General features: G+C 34.7%; 1 protein-coding gene across 3 annotated transcripts in view; it reads left to right on the top strand.

Annotated features, from left to right (window-relative positions):
* CFAP47 (cilia and flagella associated protein 47) overlaps positions 1-15,402 on the top strand; it is a 275,466-nt gene that overhangs the window by 56,404 nt on the left and 203,660 nt on the right. For all 3 annotated transcript variants that reach the window (XM_027689060.1, XM_027689061.1, XM_027689062.1), the window contains exons 28-33: positions 763-891; positions 1,634-1,886; positions 2,673-2,879; positions 5,474-5,576; positions 5,866-5,997; positions 6,719-6,914. In XM_027689060.1, coding sequence (XP_027544861.1) covers positions 763-891; positions 1,634-1,886; positions 2,673-2,879; positions 5,474-5,576; positions 5,866-5,997; positions 6,719-6,914 — 1,020 coding nt within the window. The remainder of the gene's footprint in view (positions 1-762; positions 892-1,633; positions 1,887-2,672; positions 2,880-5,473; positions 5,577-5,865; positions 5,998-6,718; positions 6,915-15,402) is intronic.

Here is a 15,402-nt window from a genome sequence, read left to right as displayed (position 1 = left end):
GACCATTTTGCAAGTTGTCTTTTTAAGATGCTTTGTAGGTTTCCCTTGAGGATTAAGCCAACAATGGAGTGATGGTTTTATAAGAAATGATTAATATTAATGAATGGATATTTCTGTCCTGCACTGATTGCTTATTGGTTTGTTCACACTATCAGTTTGTATCAATTTTGAAGCAAGTCATTACCACTAAATTCTTTGAATCTTTTTATGTGGTCTTTTATAGACTATTTTGGTGTGGTTCCTCTTTTGTTCTGGACTGACATCAGAAGTAGCTGGTAGAGAGTCCTCTAATCCTATCATAGGCAAACATGAGAATGTCAGAACATATGTTCTTTCAGAAGGGTGGATTGTTAAAGTTTACTTTTGAGTTTGGTTTCTAAAATATGTATGGTTGGGTCTGAAAAAGCTTGATAATGGTATGCTGAGACTCATTACACAGCTGTGATCAAAAAGTCCTTAAGAATATTTTGCTCATGACAGAATTCTTGAATTAGCATTGTTTTGATGGGTGCTTTTCATCAAGTAGGAAAACTCATCCTGTAAAACATACAGTTAATGGAAAAAAATATGCAAGAAACTTTTTTTCTGGCCCCCAGTCTAATGACTGAAGGGAGATTTCCATGATAAGTCAAATCAGAACTACTACTTGATTAATTGAAGCATGAAGTAGTAAAATATAGGAGCAGCTATCCATTTGTAATCCGTTAGAGCACAGACAATAAAATATGTTTTCTCAAGTGCAACTTCCATCTTGTTTTACAGACTGTAAAGACAGTGATAGTGCAGAAGTTGTTTTGCATCCGTGTTTTACACCACAATCACCTTCCCACAGTATTTCTTCAAGTTCCTTTGGTGAAACCAGTGGCTCAGCCAGTGAAGTTTCTCTATCAGGTATAATGCGACACATATATTCAATGATCTTATAAAGGATAAGTCTCTTTCCTCCACATTGAATTGTTTTTTCTTCTTAAATCCCAATAAGACTTTTTTTATTAACAAAGGTATTAGCTAGTTTAATTTTTGCATCATTTAATGTAACATTAAAACTGCAACAGTGGTATTAAAATACATCTTCAAGGACGGTCACCTAAATTACTTGTGCTATACAAAAATTATTTGTTTTCCTAGTTATCTTTTCATGCAATAATATTGTTGTTATGAACAGGTCAGAATTTAAGAGAGAGAAGGCCTAAAAGAGGGGAGAAAAGTCCAAAGGCTTGTAGATGTAGGCTTAATTATACCTATAGAGTAACTGATAAAGTGTCTTAACACTGATCACTTACTTAGCCATGCTGTGTGATTGAGGTGGGGAACTAGCACTGACTGGCTGGCAAAGCTGTATCTATTGGAACTGTATGACTCTTTCTTTAAGATTGCTGTCTGTGGTTTTGTAAGCCATGTCTGAGTTTATTTTTTGCTGTTTGGGTATTTTTTTCTATGCTTCACTGATTTATTCTATTCCCAAGACACGTGCATGCCAATTGTTCACTCCCAGAATAAGTTGATCATTTGTTGTCTGAAATTTTTTTGTTTTTTGGAAACAACTGTGTGTTAAATATTTTTGTACTAGACAAAAATAGGGAAATAAGGAATATTTCAGGATTTCTTTTTTTTTTGTGTGTGTATCATTCAGAAGTGGATACTTCTTTTGAAAATGAGAGTGGTGAATATGCCAGTGAAGAGAGTGAAGTTGTAAGTGAAGAGAGTGGAGTTGTCCCTCGAAGTCGTAGGGAAAAAAATAAACTTGAATTATCACTTTCTCCTAAAGAAGATAAAGAGGAGTACATCTTCTTTCAAAAAACCATAACTGCTATTAAGAGTTGGTTCACGCTCTTTGGCTGGCCTAAGGGACAGAATCCTATTTCAATACCTCATTCTCTGAGACGGTAATTCATATCTGCTTACAGATAACTCATGTCTGTCTAACCAAATGTTGACATATCTACTAAAGTGTTTTGGATGTGATCTAAGGAATATAAACACACTCTAATGTACAGTTTTCTATTAAAATTACTGCTTATATGTGCTGCCTATATGAAAATATAGGGGTTATTTTTAACTTTCTAAAATATATTTTCAATTATGATGCTCTGGCATATCATAATGCAGTGTGTGTTAAATAGGCAGTTCAAATTATGTCACCCTCTGAACTGAAGTTGATTCTTCTCCCACAATGAACACAGTTCTAGCCATTGTCCCTTCTTTGGTGGCATAAGTGGTTTAACAATGTCATTTTTTCTTCAGATGATCTAAAGATCAAGAAACATATGGGAAAGAATATTTCATAGTCTTGCAAACACCCTGGAAATATATCAGTCTTAGTGACATCACTTAGCTGACCTTATCTAGCTTGCTATTAAATAATGAAGAAGCCACTTCTCTGGGACACAAACACATAGACATTTATAAACACGATAGGAATCAAAGTTATGTTTGGCAGAAAGCATTGACAAACACAAATTTATGTCTCAGGTATTTCACATACACATATTAAATATTACATGCACTTCAAAATTCTTGAAGTTCTGTAAGAAGGAAAAATTGCTATACTTTTTGACCTTCCTGCTGCTGTTTTTAATGCCTGGCCTATTAAACTTAACATTCTGATACATGTAATTTTAGATCATTTTGTGCATTTAAAAGAATAATATCAAAGGCTTTTTCTCTCTTAGTGATGTGTGTAAAGTCCAGACGACTATTTCGCAAGATAAGGTTTTTACGCGAAACCTCAGCAAAGATAAGGGGTTTTGTGAGATGTTATTCCATCTGTATGGAGAATCATTACCAGGCATTGCAGCGAGCCAGTTGCTGTCCCGTGATCCGGTAGAACGAATGCTACAGCTCCACTGGCAGCATTCGGCATTGCTTTCTTTCCTCAAGTAAGTACAAGTATGATGAAATATGCATTCATCCATCTTTTCACTCTTTTCAATTAGCATAGTTCAAACATGATTCCAACTGAATGGTGTACAGTAGGTTTTCTTTGATACTTTTTTTTTTGTGAGATAAGATTTATGCATTATGACCTTTAATTTGTTTTTACCAAGGTTGTCCTCTGCAGTTTACACTAATCAAAGTGTCCTTTGGTAAGTTATATTCAACATAGGAATTCCACAGGAACTCTGCTTCCTTTATTGCAAAAGAAGATGACTCTCAACCTCAACACTTAGGCAGACTCAGTAGATGGTGAGATCAAGTTTTTCATTAATGTTCTTACCATTCCACTGATGCTCTTGGTGGAACCTGATGGCTCGTATGTGCAGTCTTCCCGCTGAGCTTTTTCAGGAATCTAGGAATCTTGAAACTAGCATAAATGATGGTTTTTGCATACTTTAAAATGATGACTTTTGGGGTAAGTGGATCCCAAACATTTTTGCTATGCATAACAGCAATTGGAAAGAATTACTTAAGTGTTTTTAAGGTGGTTACTTGGGAATATTTTAGAACTATTGAATAAAAGGCTTCAGTTTTACTAAGTTTTGTCTGTTAAGTCACTGATGTATTCAGAGCAGAATTGAAGCAGCAGCCAGTTGGTCAAGGGTAAGGTTAGCACCTATTGTACACAGAGTGGAGGTTGTTGAGGTCTGTTGATTAGACATGAAGTAGTAATCCATAACAATCTGAGGCAAACAACACAGGTTTTCATAGAAAAGCAGTTCTAGCTGGACTCCTGTACTTATCTGTATTTCAATGATCTTGGAGGTCTTTTCCAGTCTGAACCCTTCTGTAATTAAATTTGTGCTCATTATGTGCTTAACATTAACACATCCTGTTAGTTTTCTGCCTCTTCTAGTTTGTGTGAATCCTTTAATATTTCTTCTTTCCTCCTGATTTATGGATATGCTTTTCCTACTTGTACATTTTAAGATCATCTAGAATATTTGCATTTCTTCATGGGTGCTTATAGATCATAGAACAAAAATGTACAATATCTTTACTGCTGGCATGACTGTCTGTAGTGATGGTAAGACTTCTAGAGCCAGCTGAGATATGAGTAATTTATCTGTGATCTGCTATCCCTGCACGTTTATTGTGATTTGTGGAAAGTCAGCAGACAGTTCTTGGATTTCTTCCACCAACCACTACTTTCTGGTCAGCATAGTTCAAATAAAGCATAATTTGTATTTCAAATTTTCCACTTGTCAAGGCAGGTGGATGTTTCAGGAAGCATTCCAAGTATCAGTTTTACTGCCCTCCACTCAGAGGATTTCCGTGGTGCGTTATCACAGCAGTAAAAGAAGAGCTTGGGTATTTTATAGTACAACTAAGTTTTTGCAAGTCCTGTGTCTTGAGGAAAAATGTCTTAACAGTGTGAAAATATTGATCTTGGAGAACTGGCATCAGCTTAAATATCCACCTGAATGAAGAGCAATTTTTAAAAAAAAAAGTTCCTCAGTAGCAAAATGCAGCCAATTATGAGAACATTCAGTTATATAGAGCTTTACTGTTATGACATGTAACCTTGTTATGTAGCATTTCTTGGAAAGAAAATTGTAGATTGCACCTATTCCCATGTACCTTCCAAGTAAAAACATCAAAAGGAAGATAGGATACCTGAAAAGATTAATATTGTATAGCTTCCAGTCTTTTATTATTTGGGAAGAGCTGAAGATTAAAGGGGTTTTCATTGGACAGAGTCTATGGGTGAATGAAAAATGGGAATTTCAGACATGGTAAGTTTTAGAACCAGACTATTAACTTGATGCTGGTTTTGGGTCCCTGAATAAAATATTTTTGTTTTTAAAAACATGCTAGATAATTGTATGAAACATGACAGTTCAATAATATGAAAAGATAATGTCACCATGTAAAGTATGGAAACTGAGATTATACTGTAACTAGAAAAATATAATTCTATGGGAAGAGAAATAAGTTGTCATGATCCAAATTTTGAACTGATATTTGACTTTTAATGTGTAAAGTAAATTCCTATTGGACTGTATGGTACCAGAAAAGTAGGATCACTTCATTTGAATGAAAGACTGGTTATATAACAAGAAAAGTTAGTTTGATTTTTATTCACTTTAATCATGTCAAAAACACAGAGAACAATTTAAATCTAGTTACGCTATGATAATCTTCCTGACCTAAAAGACAGGAAGCTTTTCTACTCCTCTGAGAAAAACAAACTTAAAAATTCTTCATTGTTTTCTCCTTTCCAGCTCATTTGCTTAAACTATGTCATTTGAGATAAAGAATAGTCTTTCTTCAGTTGAAAATTAGTTTTTTTGGTATTCATTGTAATGCAGTTGCCTTTTTTTACTACAATTACTTTTCCTATTGCATTTATTAGCAACTTGAGAAGGGATGGCAGGTCAGTTTAGTGGTTAACAGAGTTTTGAAATACCTTCACTTACATCCATAAGACTTCCAGTATGTATGTGTATGTGAGTGTATATATATCTATATATCTATATATTTTAAAAACAATTATCTTTTCTACCTATTAACTTTTCCTGCTTTACAATTTCAGAAGCCTAGGGGCATATCTTCCTCATGTTATGCCAGAATTTCTGCTTGAACCTGAAGATTACAAGATATGGATTAAAGTGAAAAAAGAAAAAACTGTACTGAAGGTAGGTTGTTCCTTTTTTTTTCTTTTTTTTTTTTATTTTTTTCCCTTTTTTCTATCTTGTGTATTGCCCCTATTTTCTGATTGCTGCTTTCAACTCCTATCAATTCTGTATTGTAGCTCTTATTCCTGAGATAGTGGCAAACTGTAAATGGTTCTACTGTTGGTCACTATTGCACTATAGTAGATGTTACCAGTCATTTATGCCATTGGTGCCTTATTGTCCTCTTGTGAATTTCCATCCAAACTGCTGAGATGAATATGGAAAATAAATCCCATCCCTTTTTCTGAAGGCGGAGTTGAATATGGGAGATGTGAAAAGCTCAGACAGATTTAGTGATAAGAATATATTTGTCCTGGATGACGACACGTTTCAGACCATGAGCAAACGAGCTTGGACAGATGTGCTACTGCAGATATACAAGGTAAACTGCAGATATGTTTGCTACAAAATTTTGAGGAACTGATGGCCAAAAACTTTGTTTTGAAAAAGATCTGTGTTATATTCCATGTTTGTTTTTTTTCCCAAACAGATCTGTAAAACTAAATACTTTTAAGTATTTTATTTCTCTCTATCAGAGAAGGAAAAAGGAAGAGTGAGAACATTGTAGTTTTCTTAGTTCTAATACTTTAACCACGAGTTCACATGTTCCTGCTAGGAAATGTTATATTAGTACAGTCTGCATTTTGTAGAATTTGACAGACTTGGTGCTATGATCACTTTTCTGGGGAGCCTGTTCCAGTGACCGACCACCCATTGGGTGCAGAACCTTTTCCTAATATCCAAATTGAACACGCAGCTTCACTCCCTTTCCTTGTGTCCTATCACTGGTCACCAGAGAGTGGAGATCAGCCGCTTTCCTGCTGCTCTCCTTGAGGAACGTGTAGACTGTGATGAGATCACTCTTCAGCCTTTTCCAAGCTGAACAAACCAAGTGATCTCAGCTGCTTCTCGTACATCTTGCCCTGGAGACCTTTCAACATCTTGGTGTTGGGTAATGGTTGTGTGGATGCTAATGTGTAAACTCTTTAACCTTTTCTATATTAGAAAGGCTTTTGTTTTTTGAATTTGATGCTTATTTTTAATCCTTCAACTTGAAACTCTTTTTACAATTCATGCTTTTAAGCATGTTTTTATAATTTCAGGTGTTTGTTCTTCGACGTATTTCTTCCCATAGCAAAACTGACTCATCCAGCTTGGAAAGCATGCAGAACATGCCAAGAATAAAACCAGAACCTTTATCCAGTAATATATATTCTTCATATGAACGAAAAATCCTCACCTGGTTGAATAACAATTATGAGAACAATCGAAAAATTGTGTGGAAAGATTGTCAAAAAGGTGAGAATCCTTTCACTATGTTCTTCCTTCTGACACTCCTTCTGTAGACTTTTACAGTTGTTATTCATAGAGATACATAACAACTTATCATTGACAGTATGTTTTGGGGGATAAGTCATTGCCTTCCCATTTGTATTTCTTTTCCTTGTGCTTCTGTGTTCCAAGAACAGCATCTTTTGACCAGCAGTGTTTATGATAGACCTTCTGTGTTGTTTGTGATCTTACCATTTTTAACTAGGTAAAAAGGGTGAAGTGTTGTGAACCTTTTCACTTTATTCTTTCCATTAATAATGTCAGGAAGTGCTAACAGGAATTACTTTATCCTAATTTTCCTGTTTATACTCACACACAGTTGTTAGTATTTGTGCTTATAGTGGTGTATTTGAGAGCTAGCTTTTCAGAATTTTTAGAATTTTTGAGTGTCCTTTATTCCAATGACATTTAGCAAGGTAATAGAGACTAAGGTTCCAGATTATAAATCTTGTCCTACTTGCAAGAGCAGTTTGACTCTCATGATTGCTTGGGTAAGGTTAGAAAAAATGACCTTTTTCATTTAAGACTGATCTAGGCATTTCTGGTATTCAAATCTGATAAAACTGTTCAACCACTAGTAATTATTACTTCCTTTTCCTTGTATGATTTTCCCCTTTTGCTTCTTGACCCTAACTTCATTGGCTTTTTCAGCATTACTTTGAATGGGTAGTGAACCCCTAGAAAGGCCAGTCTGATGTTGAGCAGGGAAGGCCTCCAGAATGGCTCATAAGCCACATATAGAAAAGGTTGTCTAGTGTCATTTTTGCCTTGAGTGATTTCTGACCTGTCTGAATTATGGATAATCTATTTGCATATCATCTTCCTGAAGTCTCACTTGGGCATATTCTCTACCTTGCACATGCTTTGAATATCCCTTTGCTTCTCTTCCTTTGCTGTATAGAAGCAAATTAAACTGGATATTCTCAAATGTGTTGAATAATTCTGCTGATAAGCTTGAAAGGTCAGCCTATACCCCTGCATCCAATAGAAATGGATTTCTAGCTGTCAGCTCTTAGCTTGATTCTGGTCTTATGTTTAACTCAGGAAGCTTCCTAGTTAAAGTAACGTGCCCTACAGTGGGTGTTTGCAATGTATTATTTTTTGTTTTCTGTGTCTAATGGAACTGTCTCACAGTTGCAAGCACTCTGCTCTGCTGGGTGTTATCTGAGTCCTGTGTGTATAGGTGACAACTTGCAGAGAGAATGGCTATATCTGGCCAGTGTTGTGGCTCCTCATAAATGCTGCATGGATGTATTCCTCATCCCAACTGTCTCCTCTCTTTATTGTGGGCTTCAGTAATATAGATGTGGAGGCATGGCTGACCTTGTTCTGCTCTGTGGGAACTCATGGGGAAGAATGTAAATGTCAAAATACATCTCATTTAGCATTAAAATTTTAATTGAGTTATAATCTCTAAACATGAGAGGAGTGAACCTAAACCCTAAAGTCCACATCTAGTGGACACTACTGGACGAAAAAGCTCCAAATGTCCAAGTGGAATATGTACAAATAATGCATTTTAAGGAGTGAATTATTTCAATTGTTGTTTAGAGTATGTAGTTATGTAACAAATTACAATATTAAAATGAGTCTGTTTTTAATAAGTCATCATATGATTGTCAGCAGTTGTAAAGTAGGGTGTTTTTTTGCAGTTATTTAGTTCTAAAGGCTTCTGAAAATTGGCACCCAAAGAGAACAATTTAATTACAATATTGGGGTTCTCATAAAATCTAATAAATCTAATAAATCATTCTGATTGCACAGATAACTCAATAGGTTGATGTATTCATTTGTGCAGATGTGGTTGTAGCTTTGACTCTAGGTCATGAATTTTGTGGTTACTAACAGGGGACATTTATTTGCGTTACAGTTATCTCTTACAATTTCACTTAATTATACTTTACTGCTTTCAGAGAAGTGCAAGATTGGAATGAGAAGGAGGACACTATATATGTTTCTCTGTGTGGAAAATTAGAGATACTGCCTTGCTATATCAGCTTCTTTATAGGTTTTTGGTTCATGTATTCTGTTTGCTGTAAGGCACACAGAAACAGCTGGGTGTATGCACATAAGCATGCCCTTTTATTTTGCTTCTGTTTCCATTTCTCTCACAAAACTGCATAAATGAGCATTGCTGAAGATCTAATAACCAAAAAAGAGAAAATTCTGAAAAATTGTAAATTTTTAGGATGGCTGTTACACCTTTGCATTACCAAAGTTCTTAGCTGTGTGATCTTATGTTGTTCTGTTCCACAGATGACTTGCCTCAATATGTCTCTGAATCCTCTGTTTTAACCTTCACTTTCCTCTTACTTGCTTTGCTTTTACTGCCTCAGAATGAATTGGTGTCTGCTGCTGTGCTGTTCTTTTGGCTAAATGGGGCAGAGAATCTAATGGCAAAGGGCACAGAAAAGACTTGAGGTACTCAATGCCTTCTTCTTTACCTTGGTCTTTACTGGCAAGGCTGTCACTGAGCAATTCCAGGCCCTCTAGGTGAATGGGAAAATCTGGAACAGGGAAGACTTAGCCTTGGTGGAGTAGGATCAGATTAGCGAACCCTTAAAAAAACTGGACAACCACAAGTCCAAGGGACCCAATAGGATGCACCAACAAGTGCTGAGGGAGCTGGCCAGTGTCATTGTGGGGCCATGCTCAGTGACCTTGGAAAGGTCAGGACAATCAGGGGGGAAAGTTTGGCAGAGGTTTGGAAGAAATATCTTTCCTATCTGAAAGAAGGAGAATCTGGGAAGCTACAGGCCGGTTGACCACATTTTGTTTCTTGGGATGGAGTAAGCAATCTTTGGATACGTTGCCAAACATACAAGGTATAAAAACCTTCTTGTGAGTCATCACCATGAATTTACAAAGGCAATTTAATTTACAAATCATGCTTGATTAACCTGATTGCCTTTCACAATGACATGACCAGCTCAGTGGACAGGTGGAAAGCAGTGAATGCTTTTATCTCAACTTTGGCATGGCTTTAGCATTCTCATAAAAAAACTGATGAAGTGCAGGCTAGTTAAGAAGCCAGTGAGTTGGAATGAAATTAGGCTGACCTGCCAGGCTTAAAGGGTTATGGTCAGGGAGTGGCACAAAGTCTGGCTGAGGGTTGGTGACTAGTAATGTCCCTCAGGGTCATTAGACTGAATCTGTTGTTTAAGCTCAAATGCTGCAGAAGAGCTTATATATCTTGGTAGATTTGATGTCCTGATATACTATTGATCCTTTAAGTTTTATGATAAGGTTAATCATCAAATTTATACTCAGATATTGTCACATTTTTAAATTACATTAGCTTTAAATTAAGCATTTAAACACGCTTTTTCAGAGGAAGTTAAAAGTGTCATAAGGAAAAATGTCAGTCAGAGTATAGTAAGTGTTCATACAACTCAGCTGAAAGTCCCAAATATCCTCAGTTTTGTATTTTTGTTGTTATTTTTGTTTTATATCACTAATTTTAAGAGAAGAATTAGGTGGGGTTTTTTTCAATTCTTATTACAGTGCAGATTAGAGAGCAATTACCACTTTTTTTAAACATTTATGTGCCTGCATATTACTATCCAAAGTCTCTGCTTTGAATACTTAGCCCTGACTAGCAATATGTCTTGACCATGGATCTGTTTTCTACTCAAACCAGTGTGTTGGGTGATCAATTCCCACTAAATAAAGATCTATCCAGGCCACATTTCTCTGTCTTTCCTCTGATATCTAGGCTACTTAAAGTGAAATGTGACAGTGAAACAAACCTAAGCTACTGCAGTGCAGAGAGGTTTCAAATGTATGACTTTACTACTTCCTTCTAAAGTTGAAGATAATCATGACATTCATCAGGACTGTTCTCTTGCAAGAATTAAGATCTCAATAGCTTAAAGAGAACATTAGCAAGGAGTTTACTATCTCCATATTTTCTCTCCTTACTGCTACTGAAAAATAATTACATTTTAAAAGCACCTTGGCATATGTTTTGTAAGGGCAGGCTTGTAATATGTCTTGTTGACCACAAGCTGGAAAGGAATGTTGAAACTTGAGTCCAGATACCATAAAACTGCAAAATACAACTTTGCCTATTGTGCTGAGACTTTAATTATACATGAAATGTAAGATTCAGTGCCCACTTAAGGCATTATATCGGCAATAGTAATGATAGCAGAGGAAGCATTAGTTATTTGAGTGTAATAAATATTCAGGTTACCTTCTACTTTCCTTATCTTCACATTTCTTTTCAACATTTCACTCTGAAAGACTAACTGCTAATAGCATGAGAAAGTAAGAGTCAGGAAAAACTCTTAAAAAGTTGCTAGAGTATTGGAATGCTGTAATTCAAATCCGGTACTCCCTAAACAGTAGGAAACTTTGCTGATTAGTGAATTAAGTGGCCACCTGAGAAGCTGTATGTCTCTTCCTCATTAATTATGATTCTTACCATGGTGAAAAAGTTAAATTATGTTTTGGGAAATAAGGGATTTTCATGAATGTATCCCAGGAAGATTTTGAAAAGAATAGATAATTCTATGTTTAATATAAAATTGTTAGAGAATATGACAGCTAGTAAATTTAACAAACCTACATCTGAGATGCAAAAGCTGTCTCCAGAGAAGATACATCTTTACTTTACTGGAAAATCTACTTGGAATGAAAATTCTGCTTAAGAGGGAAGAGAAATTCTAATCCAGGGCCAGTGTAGGTGTACCTGACAATGTTAGGCATAGTGATGTCTCTCAAGAGTCTTACTTTCAATAAGGACGGTTTTGGTTTTGATGCATTTTATTCACTTCACTGCCAGTAGGTTTTATTTTTATTTTTTTCTAATTTTGATATCAATTCAGTATGGTACCTGCAAGTAAAAGGTTGAGGAAGGAAATATTTTAGTAAGATTACATATCTTCACAAAATTGAGTGAGAATTAAGTAGAATTCTTGTTTTAAAACGGACTCTGTAGAACTTTTATTTAAGGTTGTTTCTAGCATAACAATTAAGAAGTACACTTTTTCTTGTGTTTCAATGCATTTGTCTTCCTGTGTCCTCTGTTCTCTCTCCCTTCTTTCACCAGTTTTTAGAAAGGATATTTGTGGAGTCCATTGATTCTTGCTTCTCAATTTGATAGTTCTTAGAGACAGTTGAGAAACAAGAGCTAAAGAATGCTTTTTGTCTTTGAAGGGTAGAAAGGAAGAATCTTGTGTAATCTCATATAAGATTTTTTCAGTTGAAATAAGTGCAAAACAGGCTTTTATGAATTAACGAATATTGCTTTTTACACAAGTAATAAAAAGGTGAATTAAAGAAGGGGAAGTGACTATCTAATGAACTACTATCATGATTATCAAAAGTCTGACTTCCAACAAAATATGGCAAGAGAACATTGTTCTTGAGTGATAAATCCTGGAAAATATTTCCTGAAATTCAAGTTAACAAAGTTTTAAACCATTTTTCTGTGTTATATTTTGTGATTTGCACAGTAGAGCATAAGAATGAAGCATAGTATGTAAATATGAAGTCCAATAAGTAAGCTTTTCAGTCTTGCTTGCTTTTCTTTGTTGACTTGACTACTCCATGTTTAAGAATTGCATTGTAATTTGTACCCTATAGCTGAAAAACCCACAGGATTTTATTTAATTTTTATTTTATTTAGTAAAAAAGGGGAAAATAATTATTTTCCGCGTTTAAAGTTCATACACGGTTGAGAAATAATCAAAACTCCATGTTTCATTAAACTTTTTATATTTTGGAGTAGTATAAAAAAGCTGTTTTGTACAATTGATACTGCCTGGCATTATGACCCTTCAGGGAAATAAAAGTGTGAAGAAAGATAGTCCTTGGAGTTCTATATTGAAAACATTCGAAGTGTTCTTCTTTGGAAACCTGTTAAAAAGATCTTAAAAAAAAATGAAGCCTAAACTCTTAGGCCTCCATATATTTGTGTATATGTTTGTATGTACATATATGCATACATATATATGTGTGTGTATGTGTAGACATGTATGCTTATATATAGAGCTGTATATAAGTATATACATGTATGCTGACCCTCAAAAACCTAAATGATCTAAATATAAATCAGACAACGGCTTAGAAAGAAATTTTGTCTTTACTTGCGATATATTATGAGGTGCCCAGACAGCTCTTCTGCTTTCAGCCAAACAAGGTGCTTTGCAGTGTTTGCTAACTGGGATAAATAAGTTTTCTGATTATTTGTGTAATTAATGCTACTTACTTCTGCAGTGTATGCCAAATATGAAGGTTAAATCTGGTATAGGTGGGGTTTTAGTAATACAACCTCAGGTGTTATGTGAGGAGAAAACTTTTCAGACTATGAGGTTCGAGAAAGATTCTGTTAATTCATTGTGAGTATCACACAATGAAATGTGTTGAGAGCAGTATTTAACTATTTTTTACAAAAGATGATGATGCAGACACTGTAATATTCATTGTGAAGCCAGTATGGAAGCCAGGTCTACTGTAATGAATCACTGTGATTTACTGCATTTTAAATCAAAGTGATCTATAAGTGAAATGCCATGATATGACATCACCTCCTTAAGGGAAAGGGACCTCTCAAGATTCAAAAATGCCATTAAAAAAAAGTAGTGTTGGAGGTGACATTTTAATCTAGAGGTTTTCAGTACCATTCAGTGATTTTAAAGCTAGTTCTCTTTACAAATGGAAACTTTCTATTGAAAAGCAACAAAATGGCGACTGATATAAGGTAACACTGTTCTTATGTGAAGCATAAAAACCTAAGAAATTTCTCAGTTTAAGATATTGTTTGGGATGAGAATCAATGAAAATAAAACTGCATAGAGAGCAAAAGACTATTGGAAAAATTTTTTAGGAGCAGGAAGATAAATGTTCGTGCCTCAGGGTAAAAACATTCTGCAACAGATGGGAATAAATGAGACATATCCTCAGTGTCTCTGTTTTTCTGTCATTGCCCCGTGTGGTGCTTCTTGAACTTTTCTGCTTAGAATTATTATGAATTGACAGTGGTATTAAATCAATCTGTCCCTGATATTTCAGGAGTTCTTGGAAGAATAATTATCAGTGTTGATGAGCAAAAGATGTAGCATCCTGCCTGATGTAAGAACTGTAATTTGCCTTTTGTCTCTAATAAAAGATTTCTTGTTTTCCACTTTAAGAAAAATACAGCCACACATTCCATATGTTCTGAAGGCAGATACATTAACTTTGTTAGTCTTAAAAAATTTTTTTAAATAATAAATAATAGCCTTTTAAAAAAATATTAAAAGACATATTTTCTCTCATCTTTCTCCTGTTCTAGTATACTTCAGTACCATCATTTCAAACCTTGTACTGGTTCTAATGTTAGCACTTACAGGAAAGGTTATTGATACATATTTCTTCTGTAAATGTCTGCATTATTCAGTACCAGATTTAAGCAATTGGAGCAGGACTATGGGTGTTATTATAGCTATAGATTTGTTTCACCTCCAGAGATTTTCAGATTCCAGAGCAAGAATTTGTTATATAATATTATAAACCATTATTACTGAAGTAGTTTATATTAAAAGAACATACTGTGATAATTTAAAATTCTGTCTGGCTCAATATTCTGCCTCCAATAGAAGTTATTTAGAGATGAGTAACAACACAAATGTACAGAAATACTTTATACGTATCCTGATTTGAAACTCAAGAGTATTTGAGATGGAGGTGGTACTTCTGTAAGGCTGTACTAGATTTTCATTCTGTAAGTTTCTTTAATTGTATTTTCAACCTGTGCAGACTTCTAGTATCATACTATTCTGAAGCAGTAAGTAGATTTAATATCTCTCTTGTGTGTAAAATATTTTGTTTTGAGCTTGCTGCTTAATTCTGTAATTTGGTTCTTTCTTTGTTAAATAGCTCAGTAGAATCCACAAATTTATTGGCAATGTCTAGTTCCTTTTCTGTGTCGTGTCTGCTTATATAGACTGCTGTCATATCACCATTCAATTGTTAGTAACTCAGTCTAATTTATCAATTTCTTATAAAGACCCATTTCATACCTTTAATCATTAAAGGCCATTAGTTTCAAGATTCTTATGTGAATGTATTGGCTTGGTTTGAAAACTTTTATAGAATGTTAGCCTGGCTCTCTATATTTTTTCCTCTGTTTTTCAGTAACTCAGAATTTAAAAAAAATTGCTTGTGGCTATGTAACAGAAGATTTATCCTTGGCATTTCTTGTGCCTCCTTAGACATATATCAGTTGATTTTGCAACTGATAGCAAGAATTTAACTTTTTTATTGCTTGTGAAAACAGCAGAACAGCTTCATGAGAAATACAGTACTTTATTTAAAGATTTATTGCTATTCTTACTTTTTATATAAAATAGCTCTTAAACATAGTGGATTGAACTAAATCTGATCCTTTAAGAGTTTTAAAACTTGGTATAAGACCATTTTTTTTTCTGCTGCTCTTCTTATCCAGATAATACCAATACATCATCCTCCT

Source organism: Neopelma chrysocephalum, unplaced genomic scaffold, assembly GCF_003984885.1.
Source record: "Neopelma chrysocephalum unplaced genomic scaffold, ASM398488v2 Primary Assembly neopelma1_76, whole genome shotgun sequence".
NCBI classification, from domain to species: Eukaryota; Metazoa; Chordata; class Aves; order Passeriformes; family Pipridae; genus Neopelma; species Neopelma chrysocephalum.
This window is presented reverse-complemented; position numbering and strand designations above follow the sequence as displayed.